Genomic DNA, 22,700 nt, shown 5'->3' with positions numbered 1-22,700 from the left:
AAAAGCAAGGGTACAGTCCTAAGAGTAAAGACTCTGGAAACACCACTTTGAGACAGTGTTTGACAGTAAAAACTGAAAAAAAAAACCCAATAAATTGTAGCTCAAAGCAGACTTTAAACACCCACCAATGCCTTTATTTAGGTGTTTTGATAATTTAGAATTTTTCAGAAGGAGAAAGAAATCCTGGAAGTTTTAACACTAAAGCAAACACAAAGTCCTGAATTCTCTACAAAGGCCATTGAATACAGCTGGATACCAGAATTACTGCACAAATTATCCAACACCATAAATCATAATCCACCTTCCTGAACAGCAGGGAAGACAATTGATTTGTAGGCAGCAATATGCCACAACAGTGAAATCTAGAATTCAGTATTCAATAAAAGTAACATGTGTTTCTGAAGGAAATCTGCAGAAAGGAAGCACAAAGCAGAATAAAAGAAAAATCTCTCTGGTCCATTAAGCTCAGTAACAAGATGCATCTAACACTGCAGATTACCAAATCAGCTTAATGTATTACACCTAAAAGATTTTAACCACACTGCAAGTGGTTCAATAAGTAAACTCTGGCAGACCTTAAATAGCTGGTAAATCTCCACTTTGGGAGCTGCCAAGGAAAAAAAACAGATTTTTGAGGATTCAGTTAGCATGAGCAGGTCTGGGATATATTTGCATTAAGTAAAATATTTTTATGGACAACATAGTGAATGATACTCCAATAGCTTTTATTCTGTGCAAAAAGGAGGGTACATGATCTTTAAAGATGCTTCCAACCCAAACCATTCTATGATTCTATGAAGCTGCTAATTACTCCATTAAAAACTCATTCAAAAACAAGTTATCCTTGACAGGGTTGAATCCTCACTTTGTGCACAAAGAGCACCTGTTTGTAAAGAAGGAATTCTGTTTCTGAGACCCTGAGTGTTAAGGATGTGTGAACTCCAAAAATGCAAGCACTCATGCAACTTGTGCACAAAGCGGGTGAGCACCCACAATTTCAGGGACACAAATCTTTATAAAGAAATAAAGGACACTGCTGATTAGGAAAGTACATATGGGTTAGGAACACCCACTGCTCTCAGAAAACTGAGACCACAGCTAATGTTACAGACTGGAGTGCAGCTGAGAGTCAATTCCTGGATCCCCTTCTGGCTCTGCCAGGGAACAGACACATGACAATGCAGAATGCTTCATTTCTTGTGTGTCTGCTGCTTCAGGAGGCAGTGACATCTGGGTCACTGGGTTTCTTTGCGCAGAAAGTGCAAAGAGAGTCAAGTACAAAAACAAATCAACAGATACTTACAGAAGGGTCTGTATACTTTATTTGAAGGTTTCTTTCTAGGAGGAGCAACTCCTTTTCTATCAAATGTCCCGAAGGCACAGCAAGCCTTGGAACTCTGAATATCTGCACAGCCTGTGCTAAGCCACATTATCTGTGTGACAACAAAGATTTCCTACTCCTTGTGGCACACACACCTCCAAAAGGCTCTTTGTGAGCTCCCAGCTCCTCTGAACCCCCACACCCTGAATTGTTTTACAGTCCCAGTTCCGCTTGTTCTCCTCACAATCTTCTCCTTGTGAGGCTCTCCAGGTATTTTATTTTAACAGGAGTGTCCAGCTGCTCCCCAGCCTCCCTGCTCCCCAGATTTCCGCTGCCCTTTTCAAGGGCTCTGCAGAAAGCTGTGCTAACAGATGCACCATCCCAGCCCAACAACAGGATGTTGTAAACCTCCAACTACTGTGTGCTTTTCATATGGATATGCTAATGGACACACTATCAGCACGCAGCTGTAAATGCAAATGCCAGAGCACAGGCTGAGCATCTTTTATGGGTGTTTAACCACCTTCTGTCTTATAAGGGACCAGCTCCTGGCTATTTGCAAGATAAAAAGCAGCTAGCTCACCTCGTGTCAATGCTGTGTAAATCGATTAAGACAATAACAGCACGGCACTGGGGCTCTGTTAGGGCTGGCTCCAGGAGAAGCCTTTAAGTCACCGATGGCCCTTCTGATCTCATCCATGGGCTTTCTGATCTGCTCCAAAGCATCTGCCAGGGAACTGCACACGCTGGGAAGAGGTGGGTGGGGTTTATGTAACTTTTTCAAAACAAAAAACTTGCCACAGCAAGTTAAACAATCAAGAAACATTATGTCTTAAAAGTTTTAAAGGGATAAATTATCTTATTGAGCCACTTTTGGCTTTTTTAGCCATCCACTGCTGCAATATCTCCACCTAAAGATAACAACAACAGTCCCTGGAGAATTCAGAGGCATTCCTGGCTCCAGGAGTGCCAATACCCTTTGGCATATGGGTGCCTGGCTGAGTCTGGACGAGTAGCAAGGATCCAGATTCACCTCATCCCCTGAGCACAGGACACAAGCCCTGCTCAACAAACACTCCTGTGGTTCTCCTCGGTGCACACTGAATCCTTCAGTATTTCACAGGTGAGATTTATCAGGGCTGCAGGTACATCAGCAATAAAAATAGCATTCCCAGCTGTGACACTCAGTGTTTCACCACGGGTTGTACCAATTATTGATGCCTTGCTCAGGAGGGTCTCTACAGCACTGAGACTTGGGGTGTTCCAGTGTCCATCAGGTTCTCTGGCCATGTTTCTGCTCCATCTGACTGTACTGTTGGCTACAAACAAACAAACAAACAAGAGGGAAGCAGCCATCACAAACAGAAACCAGGCCAAATTCTGCTGGCAGAAATTAGGCTGCTGCTCTCTCAAACACTAACTCAAATAACTGCACAGCAGAATTCAGCTGAAAACAAGAGAAATAATGTAGCAAATGTAGTTATAGGAGGTCAGGACAGCTTCAGTCACAGGAAACCAATGACAAATTAGTATGTTTACTTATCATTTTTATTGGAATGTACTGTATGTTGTTACACTAAGTTAATTGCTGTAATGGGGAGGTGATGTAGCAAGACAGTCTGGAAAGAACAGGTCAGCTGTTCTGCTGTAAGGGTCCTTATCTGTACTCTGAGTTATCAAAATGGGATTTAAGGTTTCTGTTGGACATATATACACGCTAAAAGATGTCAGACAGCTGCTTTAGCAGAGGACCACAGCAATTTGAATTACTTATAAGGTTCCTCACTATCTGCAATTATGGCTCTTTAACTGATTAAAAAAAGAATTCATTAAAAAGAGCTCCTTTTAGCTTTGATCCATCTGCTTGAAACCACCCAGCTGTACTGTGACGCAGACGCAGATATTAATGAGCAACTGGCAATAGGATAATGAGTCAATAAAGAGTTTAAATGGTGTGAGCCAGAACAATTACTAACCTAACAGGCAGATAAATAAGGCTACTTGACTTTACCCAAGGAAAATGATTATTCTTCACCACTTACATTGAATGACCTGAACAAAGTGGTTTGGTGGGGTTTTTTTACCCTACCTGGCACTTTCCCATTCTGCTGTTCCCAGTTCCCACAGCTATGAACACTGATTCTGCACTGCTCACCAAATCCTGCCCAAATGAGACCAGCTTTCCCTGCACAGCATTCCAGAGCCTTTTGCTGGATTGCATCTCCAAACCCTCCTCAGAGACCCCTGCAGCCTTTCCAGGCAGGCAGACAGGTCAGATTAGCTGCCAAGGGCTTCCTGTGACTAACAGGCAGAAAGGGCTTAGACATTCCCAGGATGTCCAGAGAAAATTTGCCTACATTTAGCCCAAGGCCAGAGTTTTACTGTTGTTTCATCAACATATTTCTCACATTACTGTAAGTTAGACTGCAGTTTAAGTTGCCTCCACACAGAAGGTTTCAGCAAATGCAGTGACAAAAGTTATTAAATAAGAGCCTGCAACCCAACAGAAGGTGAAGTTTAAAATTTAGGAGCAAAAAAAAACAACGTCAAAAGCATCTGGTGAACCACAACACAGGTATTATTGAACATGTCCTGGTTTCTAAAGGAATGATCTTATCTCTGCCAGTTTTCATGCAGTTGTTGTTATTTATGCTTGGTTTGGCCATGCCTGGAGGCCTTGGCTATGATCTGGACTGTCCCAGGTTGTGCTCTGCACATGCACAAACCCCTGAAAGAGCCACAGGATTTCAATAGAAGCAACTTCTCCCTCTGCCTTGTTTCACTGAATTCCCTGGGAATGCTGCTGTCCTCTTGGTTGTCCTGACCTGCAGCTTCTCCTGGCCAGGTGAGCCAGAAACTGGCCAGGAACCTCAATAAGGCTTAAACTTATTTCAAATATTCCTCTCTGACAGCACTGGGAACTCTGACCCATCTGATAACATCTTCTGTGCATCCTACATGTGTTTCAAGAAATATGAACAAAGACATAATTATGGGGGGGGGGAGAGAAAGCAGAAATTAGTTCTGTTATTACCACTTCATTTGGATTTTCTCCAGTTCTGCCTTTCCATGGTAGTTCCACCAACATTTAGGCACATATTTAACTAACCTCATATGATTAATTATATTGAATTCAGTATTTCTTCCTGCATGTTTTCCTGCTCAATAATCCACCCGTCCCAAGTGTGTGTGTGCTGAGTGGCCCCAGAGGACAGAAGCTGCAGAGGTGCCCACCAAGCAGAGCTGTCAGTGTTTCACAGGGGTTCAGAATTTAAGACATTTAAAACACTGCAAGTGGGGTACATGCAGCAGCACAGAATGGTTTGTGTTGGAAGGAACACTGAAGTTCCAATCTCCCGAAATGGACAAGGACACATTCCACTATCCCAGGCTGCTCCAAGCCCCATCCAGCACTTGCCAGGTGAAACAGATCAGGATTTTCCACAGCGGGTGATGAAACATCACAGAGAGCCAAAAGGCTCTGGCAGAAATTCACAAGCAGACAATCAATATCTGACTTTAAACAAAGCTGTCCCTGGGGCCACTGCTCTCCCCAGCCCCATCCTGCTCCTCTGGTCAAGCAGGGCCAATATGGACATGCTAGCAAGTCAGCCTAATTAATAAAAGTTAGTTAAGTTAAAGTTACTTAGCTCATGTTACCAGGACAGCATCACCCAGCTAAAAGCGAAGGATTTCCCTACCTGTGGGCACTGGGAGTAACTCACCAGGACCACACTTGGCTTTTGAGTCACTTCCAAGCTGGGCAATCATTAACCCCAGCACAAAAATTCTCCACTGCGGGGTTGCAAATTCCAGCTAATTTGACAGCAGAGCTAATAAATTTACAGACATCAGTGCGGGTAATATCTGAAAAAAATCTGATTACCAGGCGACAGCGCCAGATCCCCTACACGCTGCCAGCCCCTGCCACACGTGCAGTGACACCAGCAAACACAGAACCACGGGCAGCACCGCCCCAAACTCTCCTCCCCACCAACCCTGCGGGCTCCCTTCCCTTCAATAACCCCCAAAACCACCCATCTGCCCCCAAAACCTCCCGATTCCCGTGCGGAGCTCGCACAGCGCAGCGGGGCCCGACTCGCACCCGGGGCACGCCGCTCTCCTCGGCTCCCCCGGCCGCCCGCACCCACCTGCGCACGGCCTCGGCCGAGCCCGCGATGGGCACGCCGCCCTCGGCGCCGCTGTCGTACAGGACCCCGCTGACATCGAGCAGCAGCCCCCGCACGGCGCGGGCCCAGCCCCGGCCCCGCTCCGCCATGGCCGCGCCGCCCCGGGCTGCCGGGAAATGCAGTCCCGGCCCCGCTCCGCCACCGCCGTGCCCCGCCGGGAAATGCAGTCCCGGCCCCGCTGCGCCGCCGGAGCCGGGCGGAGCGCGCTGGAAGTGCTGCTGGCCCGGCCCTGGAAGCCGTCAGCGCCAGGCTGGATGTGGAGCGTCCTGCCCTAGTGGGTGGCATCACCACCCGTGGCAGTGGAGTGAAATTAGATTATTTTTAACGCCCCCTTTCAACCCCATTGGAAGGGGCATTATATGAACCCATTCTGTGGTTCGTATGACAACCAAGAAAAACCCCCACTGAGTCATCGTGTAAAGAATTTTACAACTGCAGATAAGATGTTATCAGCTGTGTTCCAGCTTTACGGAGAGTATTGTTTTCTCCCAAATATCTTCTCGTCGCTAATGCCATCAATAGCACGGCACGACTCCCAGAATGTATAAGATGTGGTGGAATTACAGTCCGTTTTGTTTTAAGGAAAGCAGAGGAGCCTTGGCAGCATTGATTTGCATCACTGCTTCTGGAATAGCCTCTGGCTTCTCCCTAAAGATAATATCTAAACTGTGAAATTCATTAAATAGACTCAGAAATGGATCAGGTTATTTAAAACAACATTACTAATGGCACAATATCTCAGCTGTCTGCAGCGATAGTGAACATTGTCTTGGATAGTGTTATCAGTCCAGGACACCCGCTATGAATATTGATCCACAGCTTGTTACAGCCATCACTTGCCGTCAGGACAGGTCAGGGTTGAAACCCACCTAGCATCAAAGCAATTTAAAGACAGCACTTGGGCTGAATTTTAATGCCTGAGCTGGGAAACGGACCAACTTTAGAGTGCTGGAACTAATCCATGAGTATGTGTCCTTCCACATGCATGTCTGTTTGCAGGTTGTTGTGTACATACAGGTGAAACGGATGATATTTGAAAACGTCTTGTAGCTCACAGATTAATTTCAATGCTGCAATTTACATTCTCAGCTCCTGCAGACCCAACAACTCAAACACGAGTATTTGTAGTCTCACATATACCAGATTTTTTCCCCAGTTCACCACCTCCCACATCCCCAAAACCAAGCTTTAGCCACCTGTAGCTTGTGGGTGTGAACTCCTCAGGCCTGAGCTCCCTTCTTTTCTACATTCCTGTGGTATTCTACCCCAGAGGCTGGTGCCAAATGGGCTTTTAAATAATTAACAGTTACTTTTAATCACATCACCCTTACACATTATCATCTCATCTTGCTTTCCTCTTATCTTAAGCCTATACCAAGAATTATTTGTGAGCCCAGTTCTGCTGAGGCTGAGAGAGTGATGAAGAGGAGGAGGAGGGCTGTGCTCTGTATCTCTCCATTGGAATAAAACAGGTGGAGCAGCAGATTCCTACTGAGGGCTGCCTTCCCTGGCTGAAGGGTGCCTCTCCCCAATCTATCTGATGATTTGTGGCACCAACAAACACTGAAATGCCAAGGAGAGGAAAAGCATCCCCCCAAACAGATACAGGTGTGCAGAAATACACTGTAAACGTGTTTTCAATAAGCAGGTCTGGCTAGAAGTGGTCACAGGGCTGGTGTAGAGTGAGGAGTCTCGGCCTGCTGTCACCTACTCTGTCCCAGTTATAGTGTGAATAGGCAACGAAGTGTTTTTTCCAAGACAAGGAGGATTGGTTAGGGGCCTGCTCAGTGGGTAGGAGCTCCTCCAGCACAGGCATGCCTCAGTTTCCCCTGCCTACTAACTGGGAACAGTGTGAACACCACGGGAGAGTTGCAGGAGTGGCCCAGAGTCTGAGCTACACTGATCCCAAGCTGCTCCCAAACAAAAAACTGCTCCTTTCTCCCTGAGGACCAGGCAGCAGCTTCACATCTCAAACAGGGGCTGCTGGCACAGGGAGCACTTGGAGCTTGGATCCAGTGCAGGAAAGGCATGCAGGAGCCATCCCTCCTCTCTGGAACCCCCTGAACACGAGGCTCGCCCCGCTGGACCCGCACTGACCGGGCGAGCTGCAGGTGGCCCAGCGGAGGGCGAGGGGACAGGTGCAGCCGGTGGCACTCCAGGACCAGGGGACACAGCTGCCGTCGGGCTGCCGGGCGCAGCTGCATCCCTGCTTCGGTGGAGATCCCGGCTCCGGTGCCAGGGGCTCCTGCACTCCCCCCGCCCATCCCGGGGCAGGTAACGGGAAAGCCTCGTCGCCGAGAGGTTGGGATGGAGGGAGGCGCCCGCTGCGCCCCCGCGGAGCCGGCTCGGCGGGGAGGGGGCGCGGGGGCGGCGTGCCAATGGCTGCGCTGCCCCCTCCTCTGCCCCCACCCCGCCGCCGGCCCCTCCGCCTCCCCGGCCGACCCTCCTCCCCGCCGCTCACTCCGCGCCGCCAGCGCCGAGCGTGCGGCTCCGGAGCGGCCCGGCTGCGCGCCCGCGCTGCGCTCCGCGGCTCCGCGCCGGGAGCCAGCAGGTCTCCGGGAAGCGCGGAGGGTGGGGTGGGATGCCGGAATGCCCGGACCGCGGGGCCAAGGCGGCCCCCATCCATCATAAAATCTCCTTCTCCATCTTAGACATCCTGGATCCCCAGAAATTCAGCAGAAGACGCGAACCGGCCTCGGGGAGCTGGGGCAGCGCCCCCCGCTCGGGCGAGCGGGAGAAAAGTTTGGGAAGAGTTGAAGTAGGAAAGGACGCTGCTGCTCCCGGCAGCGGGAAGAATAAACTAGAGGCACATGGTAGGAAGGCGCTCGCGTTTCTCCGGCCGGCGCTGGCGGGGCGCGCAGGTGGCACACGGGGACCCTCGGCCCCGCGCCCGCCGGACGCGCTCCCCGCGCCGGGTCCCGCAGGAGCGAGGGAAGGGGGGCTGGAACCGGGTTTTAAGTCTTGGTGATGCAAAGGGAAAAGTTGTCGATATCCGCGTGCCCTGCCCGGCTCCCGGCGTGCGGAGCATCCTCTCCGGGATGCTCCGGCATCAGGGCGCGCCGCCGCCCCACCCCGGCTCCGGGCGGGCCGCGGCTCTTACCGAGGCACCGCACGGGTTTCTTTCCCCCAGCCCCCGGCGCTCCTTTCCCCGGGCGGCAGCGGTCGGATGCCCCGGCCCGCGGGACGGCCGGCTGGGTAATTGCTCAGCCCGTCCCCACCGGAGGATGCCTTAGCTCCCGGTGATCGATATCCTATTACCGACTCCCGCCTATCTCCTCCCCGCAGCTTGCAGGTGCCCACTTCAAACCTCCTTCCCCCGGCCTGATCCTAATATTGTTCGATTAAAACTTACCTTTAATAGATGACATCTATCGATCTGGCCCTCGCAAATCTGAAACTCCATTAGCGCAGGGATGGGGAGGGGGGGGGAGGGGATTTATTTCGCTTTAGAAGAGGACTTTAATAACTTCTTTTTTAATTGGTAAGAAATCCATATCGACGGCTCCCCCCTCCCCACCGCGGATGCGGCGGCACAACGGGGGACGCGAGGGGGGGGTCCTCGCACGACGGGCGGAATTTTTTCCCCCTTTATTTTATTTTTAGTGATTGCCCTTAAGCTGGGGGGAGGGAGGGAGGGATGTGGGAGCAGAAGTTGGGGTTCGGAGGGGGAACGGGACGAGGGTTTGCTATCCCCTGACGATCTCCGCCATCTCACCTAGATGCGCACGCCCCGGCGGAGAGCGGCGCCGAGGACGCGGGGCAGGAGCGCGACGAGGAGGACCCGAGCGGGGACGGGACCGGGGCCGCGAGCCCGCCCGGGCCGGAGGAGCCGGGCTCGCCGCGGAGCGCCCGGCGGCGGCCGGGCCCGCTCCGAGCCGAGCCGCCCGAGGCCGGGGCCGTGCCGCCGCCCCCGCCGCCTCCGCCGCCCGTGGGGGCGCAGCCCGGCCCGCAGGCCAAGCCCAAGAGGAAGCGGACGGGCTCGGACTCCAAGTCGGGCAAGCCCCGGCGGGCGCGGACAGCCTTCACCTACGAGCAGCTGGTGGCGCTGGAAAACAAGTTCAAGTCCACGCGCCGCGGAGCGCCCGGCGGCGGCGGGCAGAGCCGGGCTGCGGCAAGCCGCGGCGGGCGCGCACCGCCTTCACCTACGAGCAGCTGGTGGCCCTGGAGAACAAGTTCCGAGCCACGCGGTACCTGTCGGTCTGCGAGCGCCTCAACCTGGCGCTGTCGCTCAGCCTGACCGAGACGCAGGTGAAGATCTGGTTCCAGAACCGCCGCACCAAGTGGAAGAAGCAGCACCCGGGCGCCGACGGGGCGGCCCCCGCAGCATCCCCCGCGGCGGCGGCGGCGGCGAGCGGCGGCAGCCCCAGCCCGCCGGGCCCCGCCGCTCTGCCCTTCCAGACTTTCCCGTCCTACGCCGCCGCCAACGTGCTGGTGCCGCCGGCCGCCCCCTTCCCGCTGGGCGCCGGCCCCTTCGCGCCCTTCCTGGGCCCCGCGTACCTCGGCCCCTTCTACGCCCCGCACCTCTGAGGCGGCAGCGGCGGGGCAGCCCCCGGAGCCCGGAGCGCACCTCAGCCCTTCTGACCCAGCGGGGAACACCGTCACCGCTTCTGCTGCTTGCGTGGCCATTTGAAGTGTAAGAAAGTTGATTTTTCCTAGGCGTCACGGCAGCATGCTTAACTTTGACACACAGAGAAAAAAAAACCCCACTGTAACCACCGGATTTTATTAGCACCTTTGAGATGTAATTATAGGTGTTGGAGATGGGAAAAGTAACCCTCTTTACACATGCCTGACACTAATTCCCTGCAGATTCTTCTCCAAGTTCATTGTTAAGATGCTGCTCGTTGCTGTTCGGCTTGCCAGCACACGTCTGAAGCCTCGGGGGCTCGGGAGCTGTGGCACTCGTTAGCACTGCTGCGATCCTGATGCTGATGAGGGGCAGGCGGCCGTGTCGAATCCCAGGGATGCTCGGCAGTGAAGACGTCCCCAGGCTCTGACTGTGCTCGTGGGACTCTGCCGAGCCCTGTTTGACCCACGTTTCGTTATCGCTTCTGAAAACTGCCAATCGCGTTCTGGACACCCTACCTGGAGGAGAGCTTTGTTTGGGAAGGTGCAGGAAAATGCAGCTCTGTGTCGTCGGGAGCCAAGAAGGAAATCTGCCTGGTCAGTGGGAAAGTGTTCGACTGCTGCTCATGTCCAGGGCCTCTCTGCCTTTCTCTGCAGTTCTGTCCCAATGACTTCACAGGTTTTGGATAAGAAATCTAAAGATCATTCTTTTTGCAGAGACAGTTGTTCTTGTAATAACACACCATTAGTGCCAAATGAGGCAGAAAAGAAAACATAAATCAGAGAAAATTATTACATTATTCATTTCTTTAAAAATGGGGCATTTGTGGTACAAAGTAAGTAAAACACAGGATTTCCAGCATGCTGAGACCTACTTTTCATAACAGAGAAACACATGTTTTTTCTGGTTTTGCTTTTTGGAGCATTTGTTAGAAGGAAAATCACATTTCATCTTCATCGTTACAAGCATCGGAATGAAAAGGAATTTTAGCTGGGGGCTCATCTGTCCAAGAATGGATGGGAAGTAATTGGTTTAAAAAAAATCTGTCTCATGCAGTTTTACAAATTATTACAACACAGTATTCCAGACTGTATCCTCTTGGTCTCTGACAATGCTTTAAAGTACACACTGGCTTTCCAACCAAAAATTTAGCTCATAAATCCTACCTAGCTCTTGTCTTGGTCTAAATAAAAAGGGTTTTTAAATTATTCCCTGTTTAATTGTTTTTCGTTTTACTGGGATGAGGCACTGTCTGCTTTGTGGACTATTTGCCCAGCTGGTGTGGGTCTTGATGGTCCCCGTGTTGCATGTCAGTGACTGAGGGTGATACCTCATCCCCTCCGGGCTGGCTGTGAGGAGATGGGTGATGGGACAACCCTCTCCTGCAAAGTCACCCTCCTGACTTCCAGCTTTGCAGGGATTAAGGGTGTGAGAGCCACCAGCCTAAGCGTGGGCCAGCTCAAATGACCTGAGGCTGCCTTTCCACAGAGGGAGGAGGTACCCAGTGTCTCCTCAGTGGTTTGCAGAGCTATTAGCAGAACACAAAGTTCACCTCGGGTCACGGGTTTGGAAGTCATGGCTGCTCTGTGAATGCCTGTACTTGGAGGTTAATTAAAGTACCTTTTTAACCCTAATTTAAGTTAGAGTTACAAAAGATGGGGGCATTTCAGCTGCTCAGGGTGCATCCAGAGCTGCCTTCCTTTCTGGCCAGGCAAACAGCAGTCCCAAATCCTGAGCCATCAGGTCCCACCACTGCTGGCAAACTGTGTGTCCACTTCTGGCCACTCATGGGCAATTAAAAGCTCAAGCCCTGCAGGGTGGGCAAGGCATTCCTGCAGGCTGGCCTAGTCCATCTTCTCTGCCTCAAGCTGGGACTAACCAGACCTAAATCCTCTGACTATTCATGGCCTCCTATTTGTGATTGCCATCGCTGTCCCTGCAAAAAACAGGTCTTGATGTCACCTTGCTGTCACTCTAAGAAGTTCCCAGAGCATGACAGGGTTGGTTACCCACAGTGTACCCACATCCCTGGTACAAGACAGGCTTGTGCCCTGGTATGGTCAAATGGCTACTTCTTCTCCTTGAGAAGTGTATATTACAGCAAAAAACCAGGGAATGTTACAAATCAAAATAAATAGTATAAATTGTCTCTTCCTTCAAGATGTGGTTTTTGGTGTGCATAAAACTTTCAAGGCTCTGCTTTGCCAGCAATTTTACTCTTGCCAAAACTGTATTAACTTTAGAGGAAATATTGATTCCTATGCAAGCTTTCTTTTCTGCTATCACTCTGTTTAGTCACTTCTAGCCCAGATTCCCAAAAGATGTTTTACAGTTATTTCCAGAGAATATAGCAGTCATGGTCCCCACTTGGCATGACTTGCACCTCTGCATGGCACTGGAAGGGGGATGCACATCAGTGGGAATGCAGATTTTGTGGCTCTGATCCCAGGCCACCAAAGTTTTCCTGGCTAAATGCCTCCAAGCCCTTTGGACAGAGCTTTTCTTCCCTGCTTTGTTGAGTGGGGCTGCTTGGGTGGATGATTCTCGTTAGGGATGTGGTGCTGGGCACTTATTCCAGCTGAGGTTCCAAGCAGTCCTGGGAACAGCAATTGCAATCAAACTTTGCATTGCCCAGATGAGGCCATTTGCACTGGTAACACTTCTAGAAATGCCCCACTGAGTATCCATTATCTCTAACAATTCTGAATAAAGATTTGTGCAATATTTTCAGGTACAGACAGAAACTGACTTTACTCACAGCTGAATATAGATGTTAAAAGGAATCACGAGTAAGTCCTAAGTGTAAAAAGCAAAAAATGTATTATATTAAATTAAAAGCGCTTTGAATTCAAATGCTCCAGAGAGAACAGGAAAGTTAGGAGCCTCCCTCATTCCTGGGCAACCTGATCTAGTTGGTGGCATCTCTGCCTGTGGCAGGGAGTTGGAACTTGGTGACCTTTAAGACCCCTTCCAACCCAAAGAATTCTGTGATTCAGCACCTGACAGTGTCTGCACTGAGCAGGCAGCAGCAGCTGCCAATTCTGAGTCCAAGAACCACGAAATCACTTTGGAAACAGACTTCATTTAGTCTGATAATGAAACTAGTACAGGGAGGCACACTGTGACATCACAGTTAGGGAAATGTCAGAAATGTCAATTTAACCAGAATTTCAGAACCGTACTTAAGAAAAAAAGATATCCACAACAATTCATGCAGTTGAGTTTGCAAAGTTCGAAGAATACAATGAAAAATTAAATAAATGGAGGAACAAAAGATAAAATGTATTTATTGGCATGCCATTGATCAAGCACTTTTCTTGAAGGAAATCAATGGGATTTGTTGTGTAATACATGACTGGAAAATTAAACTAAAGTCTATTTCCTTCCTAGCAATCTCTCTCTTGTTCTCTCTCTCATTATTATTAGAATGTGTGTAACAAAATTTGTGCTACCTACACACAGGTTCTTGAGGTGAGAACAGACTCCCCCGTTTTCCACCTGTGGATTTTTCCTCACTGAGATCAAGCAGGACCATGAGAGAGCCAGAGATGACCCAAGCCAAGGAGCAGAGAGAGCTCAGAGGCCTCCTACTCTCCCTGTTTCTGGCAGAAGAGAAGTTCCTTCAAAAGAGATGTGATCCCTGATTTTTGTGGTCACTGTAGAGCATGCGAGTCTCACCTCCTGGTGGCAGCACAGGTTGAGAGGTGCATGGCAGCGTTCCCTGGTGACTCAGGAACAAATGAGAAGTGTTGCTGTGCTCCCAGGTACCTCTCAGGAGCAAAGTCTGATTTTCAGCAGCTTTACAGCTCACAGGCAGACGAGATGTCTAGCAAAATATTTGATGGGTGAGATCCTCCTGAAGAAAAATTGATAATGATGTTCTTGCATCACTAGGTCTGAACCATTTTTGTTTTTCCAGTATGACCCTGTATCAGCTGAAGTCACCTTGATCTTTACAGCACTTTGTTGCCATGGCAAACTCATCTTGTGGGCCCCATTTCTGGTAGTGCACTCAGAAAAAGTTTCTGGGAAGATGATGATGTGTGCAACTAATTTATGAGCTGCTTGTTACAGGTTTGCTTTATCCTCTTGGCTGGCTTTTTACCACGTTGTTCACAGGAGCTGTTCTGTGGTGGCTGTGATTCATGCAGCCTGTAGCAACACTACCACTGCTTTCTACTGTGGCACAAATATTAAACTCCATTTCTCTTAGATTTTCCCCTTCAAACACTGAAGAGTTTCCAAGCTGGCTCCTTTCTCAGGCTGATCATTGCTTTTTCTGTGTTCTTTGTAATGCCACAGGAAAAATGTAATTAAAAATGTGGCATTCCATGAGGCTTAGGCACGCTGCAACACTGTAGAGGGATTTTAGCAGTATTCAAGATCTGTGCTTTCCCACTGAGCAGCCTCTGACAGATTGAAAACACTTTGAGTAATACCAGATCTATGTGCAAGATCAATACAAATAAAAGACTTTTCTCCTTTCTACACATGCTGATTTATTATCGTAGCTTTGATCATAAACAACTGCTATTGTTTAAAGAAAGATGCTGTAAACATTCATTTAAAAAATGAGAGAATATATGAAATTACATCAACTTTGCAAAATGGGAACCTTCAAAGCTGTCAGGTTTTGTATCTGTGGGTATTTAAGAACCTGACACAACAAACTGAGAGTCGGGTCAGTTGAAACCTTGTCCTCTCAGTGAGGCCAGTTCTGTGAGGATGCCCCAACATCTGGTACCTCCCGTGGTGTTTGTGGGTACCAACTGGACTGGCAGCTTCCCTGATCACCCAATCCCTTCCATGGAATTACCCTGCAGAGCACAAGCATTGGAGAATTCAGGATTTGCTGCATTTCACTGGAATTGCTCCAGAAGAACAACTGATGAGTCCTAGAACAGTTTGGGTGGGAAAGGACCTTAAAGACCATCTAGTTCCAACACCCCTGTCATGGGCAGGGAACTCTGATAGATGAGCTGCAAAGAATTAATTAAATTATTTACCAGTTTATTTGTCCCTTGTAAGGAACAGGCACTTGATAGTTGAAGAGCAGACAATTTCTGTCAAGGTCTTTTTGAAGATTCCTTCCTTTTGGCACTATGCTTTCCATGCTTCCATATCTCAATGTGTGTGATTTTTAAAAACAAATATGATGAAAGAAATTGTCTTGAAACAACAGATTGAAAGCAAATTCCTTTGTCCAAAAATATATCAAGAAAACCTTTAATTTTTTCAATTATCTAATATTCTAGAAAAATCTAAGGATGATTTAAAGCCCTGCCTGGGGAAGTGCAGGAAGTCCCGGGGTAATGACAAGTGCCAGGTGATGCAATAGGTCACCCTGCTGATCTTTCACCTCAGTGATGCCCAGTTAAAGCCTGACCTGTGCGTTATGTAACTTGTCCAGTGCCTGACCACAGCAGCCCTGAGGTCAGAGCTGAGTGCTCACCATTTAGCAAGGCTGGCAATCCTGGTGGCAGCAATGTCAAACTCTGCAACAGCAGGGCCCGTGGGGATGTGTCGTGCTGGAATTTTGAGAGGTTTCCCAGCTCCTGAGATAAAGCATATCCAGATGTTCAGTGCTCAGTCCTGAGATTAACCAAATTGACAAGGTATTTATTCTTATTATCCAGTTAGAAGTATTTATGTTTGTTTTCTGTGTGCTCTCAGAGCTGCCATCTGGGTCAGATTTTCAAAGTCAGGAGAGCATGGAAAGGAGTTTTCCAGAAATCATTGTCCTGATAAAATCCACGAATGAAGATTGTGAGTTAGGAAGCACAAGGTCCTCAGGATCCAAATCAAGATACATTCGTTCAAGGAAGAACTAAGGCCACATCCAAGGCACTTGAAAACCTGAAATTTAAACCAAGTCTCACTCCAATTTTCCTTGGATTTTATTTTAACATTTGTGAGTTTTATGCTATAAAATGCCATTCATAAAGCTATTTTAATGTGTATTGGGAAAGCAAAAAAAAAGGTTGTTTTTCCCAAGCTCTCTTCAATTTGCCTTTTTGCTAGTATGATATCCAAGGAATGTGATGCTCACCAGAAATGTGAGTAGAAAGGCTCATTAAATTAATTACAAGTCCAAGAAATGAAAGAGCTTATAATTCACCTTTAGGTTTCAAACAGAAACAAAACATCTGTCCTCATTTGTGGAAGGCTTTGGATGTAGGTATTGTTGAGCTGCAGAGGAAAATGACAGCGTAAGTTCAAACATGGGGAACACCGCCTGAGAGAAGACAGCAATTTAAATTCCTTTGGTTCTGTAATTCAGTTATCCATGCTGTCATCTAACAGAGTATCATGGAAATCTTTGTAAAATAAGCCAACATACAAATCAGGGAGGATAAGTATGAACTGTAGCTCAAGGTTGATATTGCAAAAGGAATATCAGCTCTAAGGGTTGTTTGTGGTGCTTTATGCTGGGTTAACTAACACCCATCCAATAAAACAGCATTATTTTGAGGGGGCTGTGCAGTGCTTTGCCAAACTATCTTGAAAGATATGAACTAAAAGAGAAATCTCTAAGTGGACTTGAGAGGCAGATCCGCTTTGCATGCATTGCAATTTGTTGCTGCCCTGCTCTGACACAGTGCACTGTGAAATATTCTAGCTGCACTGCAGGAAAGACTAAGGTTTCTTGTCCTGCAAGATATGTCTTAATGTAGAGTTCCACTGTCAGTAAACAACCAGAATAACACAACCATGGGCCATGGAAAGCCATTTTTCTATATAAGGCACTATGGGCAATCCAAGAATCCCACGCTGTGCCTAAGAGCATTGTCCAGTGCTCCTGGAGCTCTGTCAGGCTGGAGCTCTGTGCACTGTCCTGGGGAGTTTGTTCAGAGCCCATCCACCTCTGGGGGAGGAACCTTCTCCTGACACCAGAGCAAACCTCCCCTGACACAGCCCCAGCCATTCCCTTGCTCCTATCCCTGGTTACAGAGAGCAGGGATCAGTACTTCTCCTCTGCCCATCGTGAGGAAGCTGTAGGATGCTATGAGGTCTCCTCTCAGTCCCTTCTTCTCCAGACTGAACAAAAAAAGTGATCTCAGCTGCCACTTGTAGGGGTTCCCCTCCAGACCCTTCACCATTTTTGTAGCTTCCTTTGGTCACCTTCCAGTAGCTTGATATCCTTCATTGTCAGTCTGGGACTGAAGGTTGAGTTCCCAGGGCAGTGTTAACTGCGAGGTTTGCCTTCAAACCCACCTTTGGCTCAGAAAAGTGCCTATTTTTCATTTTTGCTGAGTGGTAGCAGAATTTCAACAGGAGGAGAAAGGGTGAAGTCTGTCCTTGTGGCTTTGCTACGGGTGGGAAGAGAGGTGGAACTGTCCTCGTGCCAGCTCTGCAGATGCGTGCTGGTTTTAGGTAATGATGAACTTGTACCTTGAACCTCCTGGCTTGGGTGAACTCTACATCCAGCCTGTGCTCAGAGGTGAGGAACTGTCCCGTGCCATTGAGGAACTGAACACTGGTGCCATGGGGCAAAACTCAGCTCTTGAGGAACGCTGGATGTTTCCTGCAGTGCTCCTGAGACAGTGTTAAACTCGAGTGAGGGCCCTGCAATCCTGCCTTGGCACAGTGCTTCAGCAGCCTGTGAATCCTTGGCACACGCTGAGCTTGTGCAGCTAAACCAACACACAATTCCCTGTTATTTACCCTGCCTCTAAATAACCACAATAAGGGGGATGCAATTCCTCAGTCTCCTCACATGCCTAATTCCCAACGACTTCAATGAGCATTTCTGCCAGAGACAGGGCTGTGGAATTACTCCTAACAACTGGCATGACTTAACTTGTTCCTTCTTATAACTTTATGGTTTACTTACATGTCAAATTGTATTTTCTGGATTAGCAGAATGAATATAATAACCCTCTTTCTTCAAGTAGGTCAGAGTTTTCCTCTTTTCTGCAGGGCAAATTACTGCAAAATGTGAATATTTCATGGGTTCCCTTCTCCATATTTGGTTACTGTCATGTGTAGTCTTTTAGGTATCTACAGGTAACTAAATAGTACACATTAAGTTTCTGCTTTCCCTTTTTTATTCATATAAAATACTTCATCTAGCTGAGAGCAATTCCTCCAAGATCTACAGTAATAGCTGCTACTGTGCACAATGTGAATGGTTTAAAATTCCAGTTTTATAGTGTTTAAAGGATAAAAGTGGATATTTTCTGTGTCTTGATATTAAATACCAAAAACAAAGGAGGAAAGAGAGCCATGACACTGATCCTACATAAAACTGATCAGGTTTAAATTAAACAGAGCTTTTAAGGCACTTTCTCTCAGGTCTTGATTAACCAGATTGCAGTTTGAGAGTTATTTCATATTAATAATTTTTAAATCTCAGAAACAGTTCATAACAGCTTTAGAAAATGCATTTACATATAGTATCTGTGCATTCCACATTATGTCTTTATTTCTTCTTTCAGATCTTACAGAATCCAAAAGCAAGCAAGCCTTTTCTTGCTTGAAAATGCATTTACATATAGTATCTGTGCATTCCACATATTCTATCTTTATTATGTCTATTTCTTCTTTCAGACCTTACAGAATCCAAAAGCAAGCAAGCCTTTTCTTGCTTGAGGGTTGTTTGTTTGTTTATTTGCTTGTTTTTGAATCATCACCTTCCAGACAGGAATCTGCTGTTTTCCTGCATGTCTGGCTTCTGAATTCACCTCTTGGGGCAATTTGCCTCCAGCCCCAGGAGGCAGAGCTGAATGTAAGATTCAGCACTTCAGTCGATCTTGGTTGCCTTTAGTTTGCATTTTTTACATTTCCAGATATGTATTTCCCTTATATGATAGGTGCTACTTAATCCTTTGGACAAGTTTTGTTCTTTCTATATTTTTCTGCTTACTGTGAAAAGAACACGGATGAATCTAAACCAATCTGGAGGTGAGCTTATGAATAAGAGCATTTAAAGGCAGGTAAAAGGCAGCTCTTGAGTTGAGCCCATGTAAGATGAAAGGGTTGTAGCTCCCAGCATGTTATTTTTGTGGCTAAATAGGTAGAAGGCATCATTAGCATCACCTGAGATAACAGATCTATGTAAATGAAATGCCATGCTAATGAAATGTCAAAGTCAAAAACAATCTAACCTTAAACCAGCATTTTTTTTACCTGGGAAAATCCCATTGATCCCATGGATTGCAAATTGTGGACTGTGTCCTATAAGGCCCTAATGAAATGTCAAAGTCAAAAACAATCTAACCTTAAACCAGCATTTTTTACCTGGGAAAATCCCAATGATCCCATGGATTGCAAATCCTGGACCTTGTCCTATAAGGCTATTTAAGAAACAAGAGTATGCAACAAACAAAATTGTGTGGGAGGAATTTCTTCCAAATATCCAATCTAGCCCTTCTCTCTGGCACTAGGAAGCCATTCCCTCATCCTGTCACTCCAGGTCCTTGTCCAAATTCTCTCTCCATCTTTCTTGTCGGCTCCCTTCAGGTACTGGAAGGCCCCAGTTAGGTCACCCCAAAACTTCTCCAGACTGAACAATCCCAATTCTCTCAGCCTTTCCTCACAGCAGAGCTGCTCCATCCCTCTGATCAACCTGGTGGCCTCTTCTGGATGTGTTCCAGCAGGTTCTTTCCTTCCCCTGCTGGGGATCCCAAAGCTGGATGCAGAACTCCAGGTGGGATCTCACCAGAGTGGAGTAGAGAGGCAGAATGAACTGGGACAATGTTTAATACTCAAAGCAGAGAGGTCATTGCTTATTCTCAGCCTTAAAATGTTAGGCTTTTCACAAAAATCATAACTTCAACTAGAAATAAAGGGTTTCAATCGCTCCTAGACAACAACTGCCTCTGGACTTAAGGAACTGGGCACGGTACAACTGTGTATTCACTCAGCAGTCATGACTCTGAAATGTATTTTGCAATTTAGCACCTAAGGCACAACCTTTTGTGCTTTATGAACTCATCTTTGGCAGCAGATGCAGGGCACTGTTTGCTGGCAGAACTGGGCTAGTAGGAGGCACAAACATATCAGCAAATTGAGCCTTACTCTCTGTGTGTTTATAGAGAGCTCAACATCATCTGCTCTCCTCCCAGCCCTCACTGCATCAAGCTGACTGCACATTGGGAAAATTTTCTCCGAGGGCGTTGTTCTCCAAAGGCACAAGCGGTGCTGCCCCCTGACATCCGAGGTTTGAGCAATTTGGTTAGAAGATATGACAAGGTTCAGGAATATTTTTGAACTGCTTGCTTTAGTGAGGGGAAGCTATGCAAATTCTCTGTGTGTCAACTAGGATATTGTGTTTTCTTTGTGGAAGAAATAAATCCTTTTCCAGCACTGATAAATTTATCAGGGTGATTTATGAACAAAGAGCAAGAGGCACGAAGTTACCACTGCTAAGTCTGAGGGGTTTTTGGTTTGCCTTTTTTTTTTTTTTTGGGTGGTTTTTCTGTTGCTCTTCCTAATGAGGTGGATACGATAAAAAGTGAAATATTGTTTGTTTTCTTCCGTACTCTGCTCTTGTGAGATCCCACCTGGAGTGCTGGAGCAGGCCCAGAGGAGGGCACAGCAGTGATTACAGGGATGGAACACCTCTCCTAGGAGTAAAGGCTCAGAGAATTTGAATTGTTCAGCCTGGAAAAGAGAAGGCTCTGGGGAGACCTCAGAGCCCCTACCAGTGCCTAGGAGCTCTAAGAGAGCTGGAGGGGTTCTTGGGACAAGGGCATGGAGAGACAGGGCACAGGGAATGGCTTTCCACTGCCAGAGGGCAGGGATGGATGGGATATTGGGAAGGAATTGTTCCCTGGGAAGGTGGGGAAGCCCTGGCAAGGGTGCCCAGAGAAGCTGTGGCTGAATCCCTGGAAGTGTCCAAGGCCATGTTGGACAAGGCTTGGAGCAACCTGGCATGGTGGAAGGTGTCCCTGCCCATGGTAGCAGATGGAACTGGATGAGTTTTGAGGTCCTTTCCAACCCAAACCAGTATGTGATTTTTTTTTTTTTTTGCCAGAACCAGAATTTATTTATGAAACACACCTCACGGTTCCCCTTAAACACCCAGATCTTCTGGTTACAAAATGCTCTCCAAGTGTAATTCAGCCCGGGGAAAGGTCAGGGTTGCGCTGGCTCGTTCCAGCTTGTCCCTGCTCACCCGCTGGTCCCAGCTCAGAGCTCCTGCTCAGAGCACACCTCACTCCCCCACGTTCCCTCCCTCTCTCCCAAGGCAGCAGAGCCTGGAGTTCGGGGTTCCATCAATGTCCTTCCATGTGGAGAAGGGCAGGGCACGGGGACAATGGATGGACTGTGACAGACTGGGGAGGAGATTGGTGCGTGTAGGCAAAAACACCTGGCACAGGAGCTCCATGAGCAATTCCTTAGCAACCTCAGTGAATCCCTGGCTGTTATTCCGAATTATTTTCTGATAGCCATATATTCAAAGACTGGGAAAAAGTTCATGTTCATCTCTTGGGAAGAGAAAAGTCAGAACTGAGCACACACAGAGCACTTGTCATCACATCCCTGGGGAACCTGCAGCCACCAGCAGAGATGCCACCACCATCCCACACACTTCCCATTCCCAGGAATGTTTTCCCAATTCCTCTCAATTTTTTCGTCAGTGCTCGCCCTTTTCTACAGTGAGTTCCTCGAGGGCACAAGTGCGGATGAGCGGCGACAGCGGCGGGAGGGCGCGGGGGCGGAGGAGTTCCGTGTGTGGGGTTCTGTGGCTACAAACATCGCTCCCAAGGCTAGTTCGGCAGAGCGGAGACAAATCCTCAGCCTGAGGGCCGGGGTGAGGGAAACGGGAAGGCGGTGAGGGAAGAGGGAACGGAGCCCCCGCTCTGAGGGCCGCGGTGCCGGTGTGAGGGATGGAGGAATGAGGTGAAGGACGGGGCAACGGAGCCCTCGCTCTGAGGGCCGCGGTGCCGGTGCGAGGGATGGAGGGATGAGGTGAAGGAAGGGAGAACGGAGCCCCCGCTCTGAGGGCCGCGGTGCCGGTGTGAGGGGTGGAGGAATGAGGTGAAGGAACGGAGAACGGAGCCCACGCTCTGAGGGCAGGGGTGCCGGTGTGAGGGATGGAGGGATGAGGTGAAGGAAGGGAGAACGGAGCCCTCGCTCTGAGGGCAGGGGTGCTGGTGTGAAGGATGGAGGAATGAGGTGAAGGAAGGGAGAACGGAGCCCTCGTTCTGAGGGCAGGGGTGCCGGTGTGCGGGATGGAGGGATGAGGTGAAGGAAGGGAGAACGGAGCCCTCGTTCTGAGGGCAGGGGTGCCGGTGCGCGGGATGGAGGGATGAGGTGACGGAAGGGAGAACGGAGCCCTCGTTCTGAGGGCAGGGGTGCCGGTGCGCGGGATGGAGGGATGAGGTGACGGAAGGGAGAACGGAGCCCTCGTTCTGAGGGCAGGGGTGCCGGTGCGCGGGATGGAGGGATGAGGGGAAGGAAGGGAGGACGGAGCCCCCGCTCTGAGGCCGGGGTGCCGCTGTGAGGGCCGGGGACACCGCCCCTGAGGGCCGGGGGTGGGCGTGGCCCTGGCTCGCGCTCGCCCACCAATGGGAAGCCCCTGCGCCAAGGGGAGGTGCCGCAGCGCGGGGGCGGTGGCTGTCAATCAGCTGCGATAGCAAATCGGCGGGCGCAATTTCAATGACGTCATCGGGGA

The 22,700-nt window shown here is 48.8% G+C and overlaps 2 protein-coding genes and 1 long non-coding RNA gene across 3 annotated transcripts in view; 1 reads left to right on the top strand and 2 right to left on the bottom strand.

The window, feature by feature from the left end:
- The window catches only part of LOC120512730 (phospholysine phosphohistidine inorganic pyrophosphate phosphatase), a 71,099-nt gene extending 65,400 nt beyond the window's left edge, over positions 1-5,699 (bottom strand). Inside the window, exon 1 of the mRNA XM_039731371.1 lies at positions 5,473-5,699. Within this exon, the coding sequence (XP_039587305.1) occupies positions 5,473-5,600 (128 nt within the window). The 5' untranslated portion in view covers positions 5,601-5,699. The remainder of the gene's footprint in view (positions 1-5,472) is intronic.
- LOC120512731 lies at positions 1,300-5,466 on the bottom strand. Its single transcript, XR_005630094.1, has 2 exons — positions 5,047-5,466; positions 1,300-2,640 (listed from the first exon to the last, which is right to left on the bottom strand). It is a non-coding gene; the product is annotated as an uncharacterized LOC120512731 (long non-coding RNA).
- On the top strand, positions 5,628-10,038 carry NKX1-2 (NK1 homeobox 2). Its single transcript, XM_039731381.1, is given in 6 exon segments — positions 5,628-5,785; positions 7,710-7,851; positions 7,854-8,084; positions 8,087-8,324; positions 9,231-9,506; positions 9,569-10,038. Coding segments are annotated over 6 exon segments (1,515 nt in total).
- The last annotated feature ends 12,662 nt before the right edge of the window (positions 10,039-22,700 follow it).

Source organism: Passer montanus, unplaced genomic scaffold, assembly GCF_014805655.1.
Source record: "Passer montanus isolate IOZ18808 unplaced genomic scaffold, ASM1480565v1 scaffold77, whole genome shotgun sequence".
NCBI lineage: Eukaryota > Metazoa > Chordata > Aves > Passeriformes > Passeridae > Passer > Passer montanus.
This window is presented reverse-complemented; position numbering and strand designations above follow the sequence as displayed.